Source organism: Vipera ursinii (genome assembly GCF_947247035.1).
Source record: "Vipera ursinii genome assembly, chromosome: 7".
NCBI classification, from domain to species: domain Eukaryota; kingdom Metazoa; phylum Chordata; class Lepidosauria; order Squamata; family Viperidae; genus Vipera; species Vipera ursinii.
In genome coordinates, this window is record NC_139521.1 from 34,197,438 (window position 1) to 34,217,723 (window position 20,286).

At 36.8% G+C, this 20,286-nt stretch overlaps 1 protein-coding gene across 3 annotated transcripts in view; it reads left to right on the forward strand.

The window, feature by feature from the left end:
* FAM149A (family with sequence similarity 149 member A) overlaps positions 1 to 20,286 on the forward strand; it is a 62,920-nt gene that overhangs the window by 24,079 nt on the left and 18,555 nt on the right. Inside the window, exons 1-7 of one of the 3 annotated variants that reach the window (XM_083367547.1) lie at positions 1,932 to 2,132; positions 4,437 to 4,547; positions 6,726 to 6,858; positions 10,469 to 10,611; positions 10,872 to 11,036; positions 12,151 to 12,324; positions 13,362 to 13,552. In XM_083367547.1, coding sequence (XP_083223673.1) covers positions 2,038 to 2,132; positions 4,437 to 4,547; positions 6,726 to 6,858; positions 10,469 to 10,611; positions 10,872 to 11,036; positions 12,151 to 12,324; positions 13,362 to 13,552 — 1,012 coding nt within the window. In that variant the 5' untranslated portion in view covers positions 1,932 to 2,037. Of the gene's footprint in view, positions 1 to 1,931; positions 2,133 to 4,436; positions 4,548 to 6,725; positions 6,859 to 10,468; positions 10,612 to 10,871; positions 11,037 to 12,150; positions 12,325 to 13,361; positions 13,553 to 20,286 lie in introns of those variants that run through there. The other 2 variants (XM_083367545.1, XM_083367546.1) reach the window with 2 other exon arrangements.

Genomic DNA, 20,286 nt, shown 5'->3' on the forward strand with positions numbered 1-20,286 from the left:
AGCATCTCATGGAATATGCAACGTGGCATTAGGGTAGCATGACCTCCTTTCCAAGTAATAAAAAGAGTAAAAGGCACAGCCATGCAGAAACCCTTGTCGGTGGAAAATCTGCAATGCCCTTATTTAGCAATTCAGAATCAGCAGTTCAGCTCTTATCCAGTTTATATCAGCCATCGGCCTACTCCCTTTATTTTTGTTTGTTTGTTACAGACAGATCTACCAGCCTTTGGAAAAATGACTGCACACATTTAATAACAAGACTAATGATCTTTCAGAAGATCTATATGCCACTGGATATAAGGAATGCTATTATAATTTATTTATTCATTTATTTGTATCTCACATTTATTATTTTTACAAATAACACAAGGCAGCAAATATATCCAACACACCTTCCTACTCATCGTTTACCCACAACAACAATTCTGTGAAGTGGGTTGGGCTGAGAGAGAGAGAACGACTGGCCCAAATTCACCTAGCTGACCTTTGTGGGTAAGACGAGAGACTTGAATTCCTAGTCTCCCACTCCTAAGCCTGGTTCTTAACCTATTGACCAAACTGGCTCTGTATGAGGAATGCTATTATGCCCATATGCCACTTTCTGATTCTTGGTTCAGACATTACACAGGCAGAGGCTTCATCACAAACCCGAGGTCCAGTGTCTTTTGTCCCCAAGTGATGGCAGTTCCCAGTGACCAGGGGGGAAGCATATATCATGGAACATTCTTATGCTAAGACCTATGTTGAAAGAAGACAAAGCAATTTAGTTTAAAAATGAAATGGTTATGGAGGAATTTAGGCTTTTTTCAAAGTAGGCTGGGATGAGAAAAGGGCTGCAGTTTGAGGTCACCTCCCTAAAATGGCATGGGTCTGGATTACTTACGGGAGCACCTGCTGCCAGCGTCAACTTCCCTTCATCCTGTGCGCTCCCACAGAGAGGGCCTCCTCAGGGTGACGTCGGTCAGAGAATGTCGGCTGGCGCCCCCAGGGGGAGAGCATTCTCTGTGGGCGCGCCAGCCCTTTGGAATCAATTTCCGGTTGAGCTCCAGATGGCTCCCGACCTTCGCTCTTTCCGCCGTGATCTGAAAACTTACTTATTTGAACAAGCCGGCCTGGTCTAATGGGTTTGGGGTATTTTTAATTTTTAATTTTTAATTATTTATTGTTAGGGCTAGATTAATTTAATCTTATTTTAATTTTTGTATGTTGTATTTTATTGCCCTGTACACCGCCCTGAGTCCTTCAGGAGAAGGGCGGTATAGAAATAAAATAAAATAAAATAAATAAATAAAAATGATCAGTAGGACAACTTTGTACTTCAGCTAGCAGGACATAAAAATGAGCATAACAGAGTACCCAGCCTACTTAATTTCTCTTCTTTCTTGATATATCACAAATTAATGATGAATACATAAAAGAAGTGTGTGTGTGTTTGTGTGCTGTGTGTGTCCTTTTTAAAAAACATTTTGTGGGAGGGGGTCATGAATTATAACAAAAACTGGAAATGTGAGACATCCTTTCTCATTTTCAAAATAAACTATCTTATTGTTGACCATTATAGCCAAACAGCAGATAATATTCTTAGTTTCAATAATATAGAAATCAACCATTTTTTGCAGTAAGGTAAGATTTCAAATGCCATGGTGAAATGTGTGGATCTATTTTCCTGTTTCTTCTTCCGTTTGATTTTGACTGTTTTGGAATCTTTCAAAGATGTGTTACTATCTGGTAACAATGTTTTGAAAAGAGAATTGTGGGAGAGAATATACGAAGAAACAGAACTGGAGAAGACGGTGGGGAAAGCTTAAAACTGCAGCCATTGCTTCTTTCTCCTCCTCTTTCATTTACACTCCCACATCACACACTTTAAGGCACTGGCATGCATGCATATTCGCTCGTCTCTCTTAGGGAAGGAGGCAGAAGACAACATGCAGAAATGAAAGGATTCTCTGGGAATAAGCAAGGCTGAGACACAGATAGCCGAGTTTCTTCAAAGGGAGGAGCAGTGGGGTGGGGGCTTCTTGGGCTGTGTTTTTCATGCGCTTTGCTAGTGGGGTACGATGTCCTTGCAACCTGCCTGGTGCTGCTAGCTCCCATCAGAAAGAGACGGAGCCAGAACTGGTTATCGTAGGGTAAGTCAGAAGGAACGAGGATGCAGATGGGTGTGGATGCATGCATGTATATATGTGAATTCATCTGTGGGTTTTCTACAGGGCTCTAGTTCTCCTACCTGCATATATTTACAGCATTTCGTTTCAGCTCCTCTGTGCCCCATCCTTTGTGAAGGGAGGGCTAAGGAAGCAAGCTTCTCTGGAAACATTGTGTGGCCCTTTTTGAGGTTGTGGCTCAGATTTTGTGTTGGTGGGCTGCTTGCTTGTGAACAATGCATTTGCTGTAATGAGCTAAATGTCACAGTACAATTCTGAAGATGTAAGTTAATACAATGCAAACAGGAGGGCTGTCAATATGACCTGAAAAGTCTAAAGACAAAATAGTTTGCTTTAGGTGACATTTTGCATTATTCTTTCATTAAGGGGGTCAGGTTCATTACCTCAATAATAATTTTATTTAGAGCAAATATTCCAAAATCAAATGGTAACAAAACCCCTTCTGATGTAAACAGTGTCACATAGTGCAGGTCAATCTGTCTAGATAAAAATTGGGTTTGGTTAAGAGTGTTAAATTTTATTCCTTTTTGTATACTGTACTGTGATAATCTATATACAGTTTTAATACAAGAGATTATATTCCTGAGAATGATTTAATGCTGTCATTTGATAAGAAAGTAGTGTATTTTTTTCCCTAACATGTCCTCTGGAAGAATAGGTTAATTAGTAACAATTTTGTGGGCCATGGTAAATATACAACTTGTACTTCACAGATGTTTATCTAAAAGGTAACATGTAAAAAATTTATTTTTGTGAGAAATTATTTAACATGTATTATTCAGCACCAAATGTTAAATATATTGGTAACTGTCCTTTAAGAATATTATCAATTTATTAATTTGTATATAGGTATAGAACTTATCTTACAGAACAAAAATTTAGATATATTGGGAGAATGATAGAATTATAGCCCTTTATGCATCATGGCCTATCTCAGAATTATTACAGTTGCCATGCCATAATTTCTGGAGAGCCCTTAATTCTACAGTCTGTGTATGAAGTGCATTTATATAGCTTGACTTTAAGGACTTGATGTTGGATGCTACCCCTTTCTTTATACTCGGTGCATCTATAAAAGAAAAGTGGATCCCAAAAGCAGGTACTTTTTATTAGTTTTTCTAACACCATTTGTTGACTTTGAGAGGCAGGGGCAAGGTGGATGAAATACAATAATTAGAAATAAGGAGATAAGCATTATAGTATAATACATGAACAGTAAGTTCACTTGGTTTTGATAATTTTGCATATCTACTATTTGTGAATGCTCAAAGTATTTCACATGCATTTTAAAAATTACATATATATTTTTTTAAAATTCCATACTATTATTGTTTTAATGTGATGTGCTGTAATATTATGTGCTATAATGTTATCCGTAAGTGACTAGTTCTCAGCCCCTTTTCCTTAGGGTGGGCGCTGGGGGCTAGTTGGGACTGCTGTGCAGTAGCCTCTCTGCCTGACCGCCTACTGCAGGGTTGGTGTTGGAGCTCCTGGCTAATGGTTCAGGGGACTTCAATCTGCCTTCCCTGGGAAGTACAGTAACTCAGGAGTTTATGGAAGCCATGGCTTCTGTGGGCCTGTCCCAAGTCATCCAGGCTAGGAGTAATGATCACCCACATGGTTTGGTGTTCTTGTCACAGCAGAGCCTTTGTGGTCTAGAATTGGTTCATCTATCTCTGGTCCCCTTGCACAAGCCTATCACAATCTGATAGCTATGGACGTCTCTAAGGTCGTACCCCTCTGCAGAGAGATGGGACCTATTAATTGGTCTGCCCTCAGTGACCGATGGACCTCAATGGATTTCAGAAGGAGCTGGGAGTTATAACTGAAGATCCGCTGCATAGACCTGCTGAAATCCTAGTTTCACCTGGGATAGGAGTGTAGCTGAAGTTTTAAATATGATTATGCCTAAGCGATCTCTCTCGACCCATGGATCTCATTGGGCCCTGTGATATATGGAAGAACTGAGAGAGATGAAGCAAATGTCTAGTGTGCTGCTGGTGGAAGACAAAGAATGACGTCTGTAGCAAGAGATCTGACCCTCGATCCCTGCCGTGCTGGGTCCTTCAAGGGTCAGTGCTTTCTCTGCTCCTGTTTAACCTCTGTACGGAAATGGGTGAGATCATCTGTCACCATGGGGTGAGATGACATCAGATATTATCAGATATGCCGATAATAGTGTTCATCAACTGTAAAAGGAAATGCACATTGTGCAGTTATGAATGAAAAAAGGCCTAAATTAGAATTAATTGCATCTAATTCTTTCAGAAAAGGGCTGTCAAAAGGACTTGTGGACCATCCTTTCCAAGCAAAGAATGAATATTGCCTTCCAGCGCCTTTTACAAAAAGTGTACAAGAAGCAATTGAGAACTACTCCTTGTATGTATTAACTTCTGAAATCACATTTAGTATTTAAGTATTTAGCTAATATTTGTCTCATTTTATTGCTAAAAAGTGAATAAATGCATAGAATAAGTTGATATGAGAAGACAGATTTTACTTCAAAGAACACATCACTTCAACATTCTGCTTCCCCATGCTATCTCAATCTAGCATGGCAATTTTAAACAGTGTAACATCTTCAAAGCAATTCATAAAGTGGCTTGAACATTTTATCTGGAAATTAAAAAGTCACAAACTCTGGAAGGATGATTTCCCTCCTGTGACTTGAAATACATATAGCATTGAAATATTGCTTGGATTTGATAGTACAGATGATAGTTCTGGGTTAAAGCCTATGCCTTGCATGAGATGGTTCATGAAAAACCTTTGCCTGAAACACTGTATAGTTAGCACTGAAAATGATCTTAAAAGGAAACTTCCACAAAATGGATCTTGTTAGAACATCCGTAGCACTAAAAGGTAAAGGTAAAGGTTCCCCCGCACATGCGTGCTAGTCGTTTCTGACTCTAGGGGCCGGTGCTCATCTCCGTTTCATAGCCGAAGAGCCAGCGCTTGTCCGAGGACATCTCCGTGGTCATGTGGCCGGCATGACTAGCACGGAACGCTGTTACCTTCCCACCGGAGTGGTCCCTATTTTTCTACTTGCATTTTTACGTGCTTTCGAACTGCTAGGTGGGCAGAAGCTGGGACGAGTAACAGGCGCTCGCTCTGCTACGCGGCACTCGGGATTCGACCCGCCAAACTGCCGACCTTCCGATCGACAAGTTCAGCGTCCTAACCCACTGAGCCACCGCGTCCCTTCTCCGTAGCACTATGCACAGTGTATTTTGGAGGCCTGTAATTGGTGCTGGAATCAAGAGACTATTTTACTATAAATATTTGAACAAATACATTTAATATCTATTTCTTCACCAAGGACAAGCATTAGGGTCCCAGTAGGAATGGGGAACAAAATGGGCAAGGAAGTGGATACAGCATCATCATATAAGACTTGCCATTTTCTACATGTATGTGATCTTGATATACTGTAAAAATGGCTGGTCTTGGATTTCAAAGCCATTTTCACTATCTTGCTCATCTTATGTCTCCACCTCCAGACACCAGTAGATAAAAGGAAACAAAGATACAATTAAAATAATGTAAGATTCCCTCCTTTAACACTCCTGTAAGTAACAGCTTCAGTTACTTTAATAGCAGTCACACATTAACATCTTGTGCACTTTTGGCCTCACCTTTATTTGTTTTCCTTTCTGTCAGCTTTTAACCTGCCACAACATTCTACACCTGTGGTTGCTGACGGACATGGCACTCCCTAGCCAAACTTCCTGTAGATCGGGTTAACAGGTTTAAAAACTATCCTGGTGGCTAAACACATTCAAATTATTGCCAAGAAGTCCGCAGAATTACCAAGAATCAAGGTATATCCAAGAGAGAGACCTGAAAAACTTTATTTACATATGAAAGATTGTTTTGGAAGTATAGTCACAAACTAGTTACCAGAATAAGTCCTATTAAACTCATAAATGGATGAATAGATACTTTCCTCCCTATCTACTGCTTAGAAGTTCCATTAATTTTGCTAATTGTATTCCCAAGACTATAACACATAATTACTTAGGTGTACAGTTGAATTTAAATCCATAGTACACAAAAATACTTTTTAATTTTTTATTTCATTTATAGAATCATAGCTGCAATTCTACATGGCCTTAAAATGTTAAAACTAAAATAAAATTATAATAACTTATAAAATTGCCAGGCATCCATATTGGGGAAAATAATGACATTATTTACACAATCGTAAAATGCATATCTCAGGGAGTAGAAGCAGTGTTACTGACATCTGCTCCTCTTCCACCATAGATGCCCAGGAGACATGCTCCTGGGAGAGCATGTAAGTGTAAGACTTATGTAAATTTGTTCCTTTACAACAAATCTGTCACTGAAGTTTGCATTTGGAAATGAATATGCAAATATATATTCTACTGTCCAGTGAAATAGTCATTGCTTTTCTGCTATGTAAGCCAATAACGTCTGTATTTGCTTCACTAGTAGTAGATGCAGATTAATTATTAATCTTTTATTGCCTTGGGATCTACTGGTCATGTTTTATTAATCCATAATATTACATTTACATTTTGTTTCTATCAACAGGGCTTCTGTTTCATCACTTTCACCAAGCGGGCAAACAACACCCACAGATTTGAATAACTCCTGGTCAGGGATACAGAGCTGTACCACTGGCCCATCTACTGAAAGAAGTTCTGTTTACTCTTGGGGCGATGATGTAGGTCAACCTTCAGTAGTAAAGTTGGTATAAAATGTGTTTAAAAATATGGTGGAGTTTTTTTTAATAACAGCAAAGCTTAATATTTGTTTGAATAAAAGATAGATTCAGAGTCCTGTCTCTTCTTACTTTCAGTTTGGTGTAGTGCTTAAGGCAGTAGGGTAGAAACCAGAGTTCCAGTCCCACCTTAACCAACAGGATGATATTGGACCAGTCACTTTCTAGCACCCCTAGAAAGCAGGCAATAACAAACCACTTCTGAAAAACCTCGCCAAGATTATTTCAGGGATTTGTCTAGGGCAGTTACCAGGAGTTAAGACTGACTTGACAGTACAAAAAAGAATAACACCAGAAACAAAACCCCAAATTAACATTAAATCATGGTTCTTTCTTTAAGACTTATGAAGGAATATAGTTTATATTTATCAGTGTTAAATGTGTTTTTTTATTGTTGTCTTATAAATTTTCTTACCTAGGAAGAAAAATAAAATAAAAATAAGTACGTAATAGTAAAAGAATGTACAGGTAGTCCTTTCTTACCAACTATTTGTTCAAATTTAGAATGGCTCTGAGAAGAGTGACTTATGACTCATCCTTATGATTGTCACAGTGTCCCCACAGTGTCCCCATAGTCCTGTGATCACAATTTGGGTATTTGGCAACTGTCACACATTTTTATTGTGTGGTACGTCATCAGCATTTGCAAAAGCCAGCTTCTGACTAGCAAAGTCAATGGGGAAACTAGCAGGACGTTGCAAGTAACGGATGTGATGTTTTACTTAATGACTCCACGTAATTCACTTAATAACCCCTAGGACTTCTGGGACTGTTGTTGCTATGCAGTGATGTTTCACTTAATGACCATTTAAATTAGTGACAAAGTTGTCTGCCCCAATTATGGTTGTTAAGGAAGGACTACCTGTATTGATGTCAGAATGATAAGCAAACTTTGAGAAGAGCGTACATGTCCTGTGCTTGTTTGAGCTTCTTAGAATAAACTATGGGTTATTTTAGCTATTCTTTTTCTGAGATCCTCCTTTATTTTTTCTAATCTTCTATTTCTGCTCTTAAGGTTACCTTGTTCTTAATTTTCATTACTAGTGAATATAAATTCCTCTGATATTATTTCTCTTAGGTACTGCTGACGCTTGTTGTCCTAACTCTGCTTTTTTAAACATAATCATCAATAATGAAAGGCTCTTTCCATGTAGCCTTTGTTCTGCACCACATTAAATAACTTTTGTTAAATAACTCATGTTGTTCTTCACAAGTCCTGCATTCCTTCTGAATTTACTCATTTTAAACTTCATTCCATTCCTTCTGTCTTTGGCTAAGCACTTCTCTCATTCTCTTTCAGCTGATTCGCGTCACCAGTCTTTCCCATTTAATATATATCTTTTCCTGCTTCTAATTTATCCCACTCATCTTGTGCATGTATTTCCTTTGGTCACTTTTTGTCAGTAATTTTTCTTAGTCTGTCCTTCCTTCCTTCCTTCCTTCCTTCCTTCCTTCCTTCCTTCCTTCCTTCCTTCCTTCCTTCCTTCCTTCCTTCCTTCCTTCCTTCCTTCCTTCCTTCCTTCCTTACTATTATTTTAGCTGTATAAGAAAGGAAAAGCTCATAATAGCTGAGACCCAGCTAAACCATTGTGTCACCAAGGCCCATTTGTAGAAACCTACATGCAAGACACAAAAGCAACACTTTTTTCCTGCCTTGGTTCCCAACAACTGATATTGCAAGTCAGTTTGTTTCTAATTTTGGCAGAAGAATGCCACCTACTGAATTCTTCCATGAATGTCTTTTTAAATAGGATTTAATTTTTTGTGTGTGCTTTTTCTTCTCATTTCCTTCATTTATTCTTGTTTTTTACTGATGTTCTGATCCACTTTTTCCAAAACTTTTTGTATATTTGAGGCCTTGTTCATTTCCTAAATTGATTGTTGTTCCTATTCTTTGTTACATAATCTAACTTTCATTCTGTTATTTACCCCTTTAATTCCCAACCCAGTGAATCACTGGAAATAAATTATGTAATGGAGCTTACTATGCCTGCCTGCCTGTCACTAGGATAGCAATACCAATAGCACTTCATAGTGCTTTTACAGCACTCTTTAAGCGGTTTACAGAGTCAGCATATTGCCCCAACAATCTGGGTCCTCAATTTACTGATCTTGGAAGATAGAAGGCTGAGTCAACCTTGAGTGGTCAGAATTGAACTACCAAACTGCAGTCAGCTGGCAGTCGGCAGAAGTAGCCTGCAATACTGCATTCTAATCATTCTAAGAATAAATTTGAAAAACAAGCAGAACGGGACCAAATTTAGTATGATGAGAGAAAGCTAAAAAAAAAAAAGGCCATATCTATCTTGGTGTAATTGAGAAAAATGGAAACAATCACTCAGGGCATTTCTATAGGACAGTGATGGCAAACCTTTCAGAGACTGAGTGCCCAAACTGCAACCCCAAACCCACTTTTGTATCATTGGGTGCCAAGTGGGTGTGGCCAATTGGGTGGGCGTGGCTGTGGTGGTAACGGCAGACTGGGTGGGGCTAAAAAGTTCAATCAATCAATTCCAAGTTTGCGAGAACTTTCCCCCCCCCAGAAGTTGAAATTGATTGATTGATTGAACTTTTTTTTTTTGCACACGGTGGCAGAGGCCTAAAGCGAAAAGGTTTATAAAACCCAGCTGAAAGCCAAGGACTGGGGCGTTGACACATGTGCCCACAGAGAGGGCTCTGCGTGCCACCTGTGGCACCCATGCCATAGGCTCGCCACCACGGCTATAGGAGGTGCAATGGGGGCATTGGCTTGGAGGACTGCTGATTCTCAACTCACGCTTTGGTTTGGTCACCTGACCCAGAGCAGAGAATGTGCAGCTTGCTTTTGAGTGCACAAGAAACAAACTCACTGTAAGGGAAGGGGAGCAGAAACAAACAAACACACATACGCTGACACAACATGTTATACAGTAAATAGTCCTTGTCTATATAGCTGCCTCATTTAGTGATAGTTTGTTGTTATGACAGTGATGAAAAAATAACTTTAAGACTAGTCCTCACATTTACAGCAGGTTTGTAAAGCAAAGGAAACCTGAAGTTTGTTTGCACAGTCATGGTTTTGCTTAGCGACCACTAAATGAGGACTCTCTGTATTTCACTATACAGAAGATTCCACTTATGGTCAATTCAAGGAATGTTCTGTTGCTTTCTCTAATTTAGTCTAGTCTTCTTTGGTTTCTTGTGCCCCAAAGATATTTTCTCTTAAGCTTCTTTCCTTCCTTTCATTATTTCTCTGTTTCTTTGTTCCCATTAGGTGTATTCAGGTTTTTTTCTTTCCCTATGTGCATATGTGAACTTCTTTCCCAGATTATCTAAAATCAGGTGATGCCCAGATGGATTGAGTGGATATGAAAGGGCTTGCAGTGCAACACACTCCTTAGATGAATTCGGGATAACAAATACTGTATCTTCATTTTGAAGCTGCTAGAATCAGGCTCAGAGTCGTGCTGTAATTCCATAACGTCACTGGCCAATATCTATAGTACTGCAATTTTATTCAGCTGCAATGCTATGTGGAAATAGTGTTTGAGAATCTTAATTTTAAAATCCACAGGAGTTTGATAAAGCGAATACCCAAAGAGTGCATCAAATGTTTTGGGATGTGGATGAAGTGCTGTTTGAAGGAAAAGTGAGCTCTCAAACTGAGAATCTAAAGACAGAATGCAAAGACTGGACAAATAGATCACTTCATTTAAGGCAAGTCTATATAAACTTTATTTTATCTAAGGTCCCCACATTAGATCATTATTTTCTGCATGTATTTTTACTTAATATGCTTAACTTGCCTGGCTTTTTGCAGTGGCTTAAATTACAAGTCTCTTGTAGTTTGAATCATAGCTGAGTTATATGATTCTGGTCTTATATCAAGTTTCTGGTCTTACTGTATATCAAGTTGAATTGAACTGCTCTGCCTACATTCAATTTCCTTACTTTGTTATCATAAATTCTTTTTACAGGATTTTGGGAAAACAACTTCTTTTTCCAAAAGATGAGGGTTTTCAGCATTACCAGAGCAGAAGTTCTAGTTCTGTGTATTCAAAATCTCTTCCTAGTTTGAGTGAAATCAACACCAGTATGAAAGAGTATGTTGTCATCAATTTAATAGATATTTATTTATTGAGGTATATGATTGACATTTTAAGATTATGTCTTTTTGGTACTCCCAATGTATTAATCAACCACAATCAACCGAATAGAAGCAGCATATTGGTAATTCATGCACAAACTGCTTTTTTAATAATGGGAAAAGGTACTTTTCAAATAGATTATACAGTAGTTAAATTTCAGAAATATTGCATGGGATAAAATAGCAGAATTTGCAAGAAATGAAATAACTGTTGACACATGTTAGTGATTGTTTTGCATATTATATTGTTAGGTTTATATTTTGTTGAGTGCAGGGTTATATGATTAAACAGGAATATAGAGAACTAGACAACCCATGACCGTTGGGTCATTTTCTTTCCACATATAATATAGTCATGCACTCTTTCCTTTCCCCTTACAAAACTCAACAGAATCCAGGGGTAGGGGTAACTTCCTTAACAAATTCTTCAATGCCCCCCAAAATGGCAGAGTTTGTAATATATTTCCTTCATTGGAAAGGTTCTTGAAAAATTGGGAAAACTTTCAGAGATGTTTCTATCTTTAAAATAGCCCGTGTTGAACTGTATAGTATAGTCAAACATCAGAAAGTGTTTATAACATTTTGTATCATGTCATAAAATGCTTTCTGAGGATTTTTATGTCGTAAAAAGTTTTACAAATTTGCCAAACTTCAATTCCATGGGAGTCACGGGTTCCAGAATTTGGATGCATTTTGTAAAGCAAGCCCTTTTGAGGTACCTTGTTGCTCTATGATGCAGCATTTTGCCCAACTACAGTAGTAGTAGTATGAGGTAGTTGGGATACTCACCACCAAACAATAATCACAAATGTTATAGAGATGCTTAACATGTGTTAGCAGTTTGCAGTTAGCATCTGTACTAATGTAATAGGAAAATATCTGAGTAGAGATGTGGCATGTTCTGTAAGATGCTCAAAGCACACTAAAGCTTGTAAGAGGCTAATCTTCATTAGAATTTTACTTTATGAGTAGTTTTATTCTTATTTTTTTGTTGATGTAAATTGTTTTTTCTATGTGTTATACTTAGAAATTTTAACAAGTTACCCTAACAGCTTATAGTATTACTGTTTAAAAAAAGCATTTTTTCTCTTTTGTGTACCATAATTTAGGTTATGCATTTCAGGATCAAAATTGATACCAGCAGCTTTTCCAGTGCAGAAAGCATTCAGCTCTGAATTATCAGAGATTTCTTTATCTGAATCACCTGGATATTCATTCTTGGAGGAAGAAGTTTATGATGCAGAAGGAAAAATGGAAGAATATCTTGCATTCGACAAGGAACTGTAAATGTTGAATTTTAATAGCTTTCATGAGTCATAATTATGACTAAAGAAAAATCAGACTTTTTATGAAATTGTCTACATATATCTGACTTATCTTTGCTTGTATCTTTAAGCAGCATCTTTGGTAACAGAAACTTCCAGGCAAAATTATTTTGTCTTTAAATCAGTGAATGTCAGTGGTTGAGATTGGTAATATGTTCTAGACTGAAGCTGTTTTCGAAATGAAACCTTCACCTGCTTTTTCTTCATAATAAAGTTAGCTAATTTAAACACTCATGGTTAAAAACTAGCAAATGTTTTTGGTCATTTAACAAAGAGGTTTTTAAGAACAGCTAGGCAAAAATTAAAAGTTTATTCTACCAATAGATTGTTTGCATGAGCAAAGCAATGTTAAAAAGCTCTACCAATCATTTTGGATTTGATGCCTATCTTTATAAACAATTAAGCTGCTGAAGAATTTCATGTCAACCATGCATGCCTTTCTTAGTTTTATTGGAATTGGTCTATTAGGCAAAAGAACCTGAAGTGAATTTTTCAGAAACTTTTACTCTAAAATCATTTGTCTTCAAAATTGCTGAGAATATATGAAATACGTAAAATACTAATCCTACTATGATATTAATATTGCACTATTTCCTCAGTACATATAACAGTTTTTCTTAAAGGAAGTAGAAATTTTCTACTGGGTTCTTTGTGATTTATTTAATTCAAAATTGAATGTTGTAAGAATATTTTGCAATATTGTCTTTATTGTTAGTGAGTGATCAAGTGATGAATACTGAAGGCCAATTTGTACAGTACAAATTGTAAGAATCATATTTCCTGTGTGTATAAAATACAGCTTTTATGTGCCCGTGCATTTACCACTGAGTCTTGATAGAATTTAAATGTGATAAAATCATAATTTATAATTTGATAAGTTCTGAAATAATACTGTGTGGCACTACTTTGATCAAAAGGTACTTTGATTACATCGACCATGTTGTTATTAATTAATAGTGCTTAGTAATAAAACTTTAATTTCCTTATTTCATTAGTGATGATGAAGATTTCGAGCAAAGGAATCCTCAGCTTGCCCAAAAACAGATTAAACATGGCATTCCTCCTGTTTCTCCCAACTCCTGCATCAAAGAAGCTGTGACTGCTGAAGTGTTTGATCAAATCTGGAAGAATGTAATTAAAATATTGGAAGAATTAATAAGAAAATACTGGCAATCATCTATTTCAAGTAAGTAGAACATTTTATGTAAATTTTATTGGTTTTTATAATGGTGGGGAGGAAAATGAAGGGATAGGGTGTGGGGTTGGGATAGCGGGAAAGTTGGGGGAGGGGTTGGGGTTTCCCCCAATTACAAGGAATATTTAGCAAATAGCATATTGTCTGGGTTGATATATATCAATAGAAGTAGTAAGAATAATGATTGATAACAGTAATAGATATAGCAAATTACAGTAAACAATGTTAAATTTTCAATCTATAATATTTTGCTTAGTAGAATAAGGTCAAAAATAAGTATCACATTCCTTTCTGTCTAATTCGTTTGTCTAGCCATTGATAAAATTTAGTTCTATAGTAGACTAAATGCTCTTTTTCTTTAATCTCTAAAGTTAATCTATTTCTGCACAGTCTGATATTTTCTTAATTAGCATTTCTTCAGTTGGTAAAGTCTTATTTTTCCAATATTGGGCATACATAATTCTCACTGCTGTTAATACATGTAATATTAAATACCCAGTCTCTTTATCATATTTGGGATCTATCATTCCTAACAAAAACAATTGAGGTTTAAATTCTATTTGTTTTTTAACCATCTTCTCCAACCATAAATGTATCTTAAGCCAAAACCTTTTAGCTTTAGAACATGTCCACCAGAGATGGTAATATGTACCTGGTCTTTGGCTGCATTTCCAACAAACATTTGGAGTATTTTTAAACATTTTCGCTAGTCTCACTGGTGTCATGTGCCATCTATAAAACATTTTATACAACTTTTCTTTATATGATACACCTTTAGTTAATCTAATATTTCTATCCCATAAAATTTTCCCATTCTTCAAGTTCTATAGTGTGGCCAACATTTTTTGCCCAAATTATCATTGTTTCTTTAACTTGTTCTTTCTCCATCTTTAGATTAAGCAGAAATCTGTAAAGATTTTTATTCAGCTTCTTATCTGTTTTTAACAATATACGATCGAGTTCTGTCTGTTCATTGTAGAGCCCCATTGTTTTCAAGTCTTTTTCATATGTTGTTTTAATTTGTAAGTATGGCCACCATGCTAAATCAATACCTTGTTGATATAGGTCTTGTCTAGATTTCAATCTTCCTTCCTTATCCAATAAGTCCTTATATGTTACAAGTTTATCATAATTAATTAAGTTTGGGTAAGCAAAAGCTTCCATTGTTGAAAGCCATTCAGGTATCTTAATATAAGTTTTTTCCTTTATTTTTTCCCATTCTAAGAGAACTGCATGTCTTATGGTATGGTTCTGAAAGTATCTATGGACTTTATTCTTCCCATACTATAGGAAGGCATGCCAGCTGAGCTGCAGGTCATGCCCCTCAAGATATAATAGTCTTTTATCTTTGAGTGTTATCCATTCTTTAATCCATATTAGAATAGCTGCTTGGTAATATAACTTCCAATCTGGGAGTCCCAATCCTTCCCTTTCTCTAACGTCTTGTACCATTTTCACTTTGATTCATGCTTTTTTTCCCTTGCCAAATAAATTTAAATATTATGGTGTTCAGTTTGTCAAAGAAAGCTTTTTCTAATTTTACGGAAATGGTTTGAAATAGAAAAAGTATTTTCGGTAAAATGTTCATTTTAATTGTAGCTATTCTCCCCAACATTGAAAGTTGGAGGGTTTTCCAGTTTTCTAAGTCCAGTTTTATTTGTTTTAGTAATTTTACATAGTTATCCTCTTTTATTGTTGCACATCTTGCTATTAAGTAAATTCCCAAATATCTAACTTTTTTGACTATTTGAAGGTTTGTTTTTTTCCAAGTTGCATTTTCTGTTTTTCTGTTAAGTTTTTGTCAAAACTTTAGTTTTTTCTCTATTTATTATCAAACGTGCTACATCACCATATTGTTCTATTGTATCCAACAGTTTCGTGCTTGTTTCCAAAGGTTCTTCCAATATAAAAACCAAGTCATCTGCAAATGCTTGTAACTTATATTTTTCACCCTTTATCTCTAGTCCTTTAATCTCAGAGTCTTGTCTAATGTTTCTGTTCAATACTTCCAAAGTTAGTATAAATAATAGTGGGGATAAAGGACATCCCTGTCTTGTGCCCGTTTTAATATTAAAGTTTCTGTATAGTCTCCATTTACAATTATTCTAGCAGTCTGTTTATCATAAATTGCATGGATTGCATTCATAAAGTTTTCCCCAAAGTCCATTTCGGCAAATTGCTGGAACGTGAATTGCCAATTTAGATTATCAAATGCTTTTTGTGCATCAATAAATATCAGAGCCATCTGTTTCCCTGGATGGGCTACATAGTACTCTAGGACATCCAGATTTGTTCTTAAATTATTTTTTATCTGTCTTTTAGGTAAAAAGCCGTTTTGATCAATATGTATACATTCACTCAAGAATTTCTTAATTCTTTCTGCCATTATTAAAGCAAAAGTTTTATAGTCCACATTGGGTAATGAGATTGGTCTATAATTTTTTATGTGTGTCAAGTCTGCATCTTCTTTAGGTATTAAAGTGATATTAGCTTCAGTCCATGTCTTTGGTATTTTGGTTTCCAGGAGAATTTCATTACAAAGTTCTTTCAAAGTTGGAGTTAAGATATCTTGTAAAGCAGTATAGAATTCTGCAGGTAGTCCATCTGCCCCTGGGGTCTTTTTTTTGCCTTTTTATAGATTCTGTAATTTCCATCATTGATATTGGTTCATTCAATATATTTCGAATGTTCTGGGAAATTTTTGGTAAGTTTGCTTTTTTAAAATATTGCTGTATTTTTTCCTTGGGGATTTCCTTTGCTTTGTAAAGTGTCTCATAATATTCTTTAACATTTTTTTTTCATTGCATCATTTCGAAACTGTATTTCTCCATTTGTATTTTGTAATTTCTTTATCATTTTGTTTTCTTTTTCTTTTTTCAATCTATATGCTAGCCATCTTCCCGGCTTATTTGCATTTTCAAAGAAATTCTGTTTAGCCCGTTTGATCTGTTGAGCCATTAGTTCCATCTCAGATAAATTTTACCTATGCTTTATTATTTCCATTTGTTTCTTGAGTGATACTTTATCTGGATCTGTTTGTACTTCTGCTTCTAGTCTTCTGAGTTCCTCCCTCAAGTTTAGTTGTAGTTGTTTCTTTTCTTTATTCTTTTTTTTATTGAAAAGTTTTAAAATACATTTTATCTTTAACAATCCCCTCTCCCCCTCCCCTACCTATCCCTCCCTTTTCTTTATTCTTATTAGCCATATAAGTTATGGCCAAGCCTCTAAAATATGCTTTAGCAGTGTCCCAAACATTTTGGAGTGATGTTTCTTCTTTCTTATTTATTTTGAAGAAAAATTCCATTTCCTTTTTTTGCTAGTTGTAGAAATTCTTTTTCCTTCAGTATCAATTTATTTAGAGACCATCTAGGTTTCTTCTTGGTTCCTTTCCAGGTCATTTTTATTGGATTATGGTTTGCCCAGTCATTGGCTTCAATTTCCACCTCTTGAATCATCGATTTCAAGTCCAATTAGATCCATATCATATCAATTCTTGACCATGATTTGCGTCTATTTGAGTAAAATGTATACTGTAATTTCTCTGGGTTTCTCTCTCATGTCTAACATGCTAAATTCTTCTATGATTTTTAAAAATGCTCTAGGTAATAGATTTTCTCCTTTCCTTCCTTGCTTGGCACTTTTGTAGTCTGAAGATCCATCCACAATTGCATTAAAGTCTCCCATTATGCAAACAGTTTGGTAGTTTAGATCTAGTATTTTCTTATAAAGTTTAAGATAAAATTGTTCTTGTTTATCGTTAGGTCCATATATTCCAATGATTAGTCTTTGCTTTTGATCCATCATAATTTCCACCATTAAAATTCTCCTCTCTTTGTCCGCATAAATTTGTTTGGGACCCATCTTTTCTTTGATATAAAGGGCTACTCCTCTTTTCTTTTGGGATGCCAATGCAAAGAAAAGTTTGACTATTTTTGGTTGCTCTAGAATTTTGGTATGTAACATAGCTTGGGTATCATTCTGTTGGGTGTCAGTCTTCTCCTGTTGTAACATTGTGGCTATTGATTTCTGGTAGACTGGGTTTGCAGAAATTGAGGCAGGAGCAGAAGAGCCTTTTTTTTCCAAGTTTGGATAAATTAGAAATACTCATCTTTTCCTTCAAATCGTGTGGTATCTCCGCCCAATGGTTTTGTAATCCAGGGAGCTCCTAATAGTTAGAAGAGACGAACCATCAAAAATAGTAGAGGTAGTAAAAAGTAAAGGGAACCAGAAAAAAAATAGAAGTCCCAAAAAGGTAACAGATGAGCAAAAAGGAAAAAAAATAGAAGAAAAGAAGAAGAAAAAAGAGCAAAAATAAAAATAGTGATAATAATAAAAAAATGAGAATAGAGGAAGCCAAAAAAAAGTATGTTGAAAAATAGTGGAGCAAAAAAAGAGGAGATGCCCCAAAAATAAAAACAAGGGAAAAAAGGCCCATAAAAGGCTAATAATAAAAAGAGGTAAGAATTAAAAAAAACAAAAATTTTCAATAAAAATATAGTAAAAGTAAGTGATATGAATTGGTCAAATGCAATAAAAATAGGTAGAAGTGTCCCAAGTTATAATCCAAAACATTATATTCAGAGGTAGGTAGTAGCAATTCCAAATCTCTGTGTACTTACAGTCCAAGGGAATCAAATAGCTTCAAGGACAGACTTGTTTAAACAGTAATCTTCAAAACCAACAGGCCAAAAAGACCAAAGGGAGTCCTTTTTTCTTTCGAAAACAAAGATGCCAAAGACCTTCAGGGCAATGTCTGGGCGAACAGCCAAATTCCAGTGTGAAATAAAACAGTTCAGTGAGGGTGGTGAAATTTTCAAGTTTCACCACTAGATGGGATTATCTATCTAGTCCCACCCTTTGCAGGCAAAATAAAAAAGGAGCAAGGAGGGGAAAAAACTTTCAAGTTTAAAAAGAATTAAAAAGTAAAAAGTAAAAGTAAAAATAAGAAGTAAAAATCATAGTGGCTTTCACACAAATGCCCAATTTTATAGAAGCAAAAGCTTTCCCAAGCTTCTAGCCAAAAACAGCTCTGTGATAAAGTAGCATTTTCACTTTTCCAGGAGCTTAAACCACTGCTTGTAAATTGGAAAGGGGGGGAATAAAAGAGAATTCCACCCCCTTCCTCAAGTAAAGGCTTTACTCTCAAAGGCTGAAAAAGTGCTAATCGCTAAGAGTCTTGGCTTCTAAAGAGAGTAGAAGGAAATTCTCACCCAGCTGACTATTTGCATGCAGATTAGAAGTCTTTTGTCTTCGCTGAGCAGCTGGCAATAGCGGGTTGTATGAAATACGATCTGCCTTTCTTCCTGCTGGTTCCAGTGGCTCTGTTGGGACTGGCGGTCCGGCTACTGCCTAACCACAGTCCTCAGACATTCACCCTTTGGTGGCTGCCTCTACGGGGCAGCATTCAGTCCATTTGGACCCACCAGGTGGTAGAATTCAGACCCAGGGAGGAGAGAGACCTTTACTCGAGTCTGTTTTCAGCTGATGTCACCGGAAAATTCCAGTAGAACATTTTAAAGAAAGGTTGAACCATTCTACCTGGTTGACTTAAGCAGAAGGGATGAGAGTCAAGTGGGCTTAGGACAACTTGCTGTGGCTATCCTGCTATGGCCAACTTGCTGCGGTCATTTTGCTGCGCTTGCTGTGGCCATCTTGCCACAGCAGTGGGACAACTCATTGCAGCCAACTCAATGTGGGACAACTTGTTGCAGCCAACTCACTGTGGGACAACTCATTGCGACCAACTCACTGTGGGACAACTTGCCAGAGACAATTCCATGCAGGATAATGCAAAGTTACTTGCCAGTGTTTCTCTGATATTATTTCCATTTTTGTCAATGGAAATAATGTCAAAGAAACATTGGCAGGTAACATTTATTGCATTGATTTATCCGGCATGGAATTGTTCCATGGTGAGATGTCCCACGGCAAGTTGGCCTTGGTGAGATGGCCATGTTAAGATCGCTGTGGTGGGTTGGCTGCAGAGAAATGACCACGGCGAATTGGCCATAGTGAGTTGGTTGTGGTGAGATGGCCTTGTTGAAATGGCTGTGACAAGTTGGCCATGCCAAATTGTCCCATTCCAGAGTCAAGTATGACTGGATTGGTTTTATCTTGCTAAGAATTTTATCCATGTCCTTAGGTTGTATGAATGAAAATTATCCATAGCAGTTACTAGTGTTACTGGGTAACTAGGACCTGTTATAACCAAGAACCCAAAGTTGGGGCAAACATGAACAATTATGTTTGTGGGTATCTACCAGACATGCCACAGAAGGCAACAAGGTTACCTCTTCCATTTTAATAGGTCCTTGATTACAGACCTCACCCAGGTGTGCCAGTGCATTGGCAATGGCAAAGAACAGTTGCTTTGTCACTTTGAGAGCCTTGGCATAATGTGGGCTTCAGCCTATCAGATGGCTCTGTTATCCTACCGTATCCTTGAACTCCATGAATGAAATCCTTTAGACTCATAAAGCAAGGATTGACACCTCAGAAGCTATTGGTTCAATTGCCTTTAATCTCTGCCCTAGAGATCTACTAGGGCAGAGACAAAAATGCCAGTTTAGGTGGAAATAAATTGTTCCAAAGCAATCAACAATATTCCTTTTCTGTGGCAGCCCCTGCCCTATGGAACAGTCTCTCCCCCCTGAAGTTGAGCAGGCCTCTATTCTCCTAGCCTTCCATCAAGCTTTGAAGACCTGACTTTTCCCCAACGTGAGAAT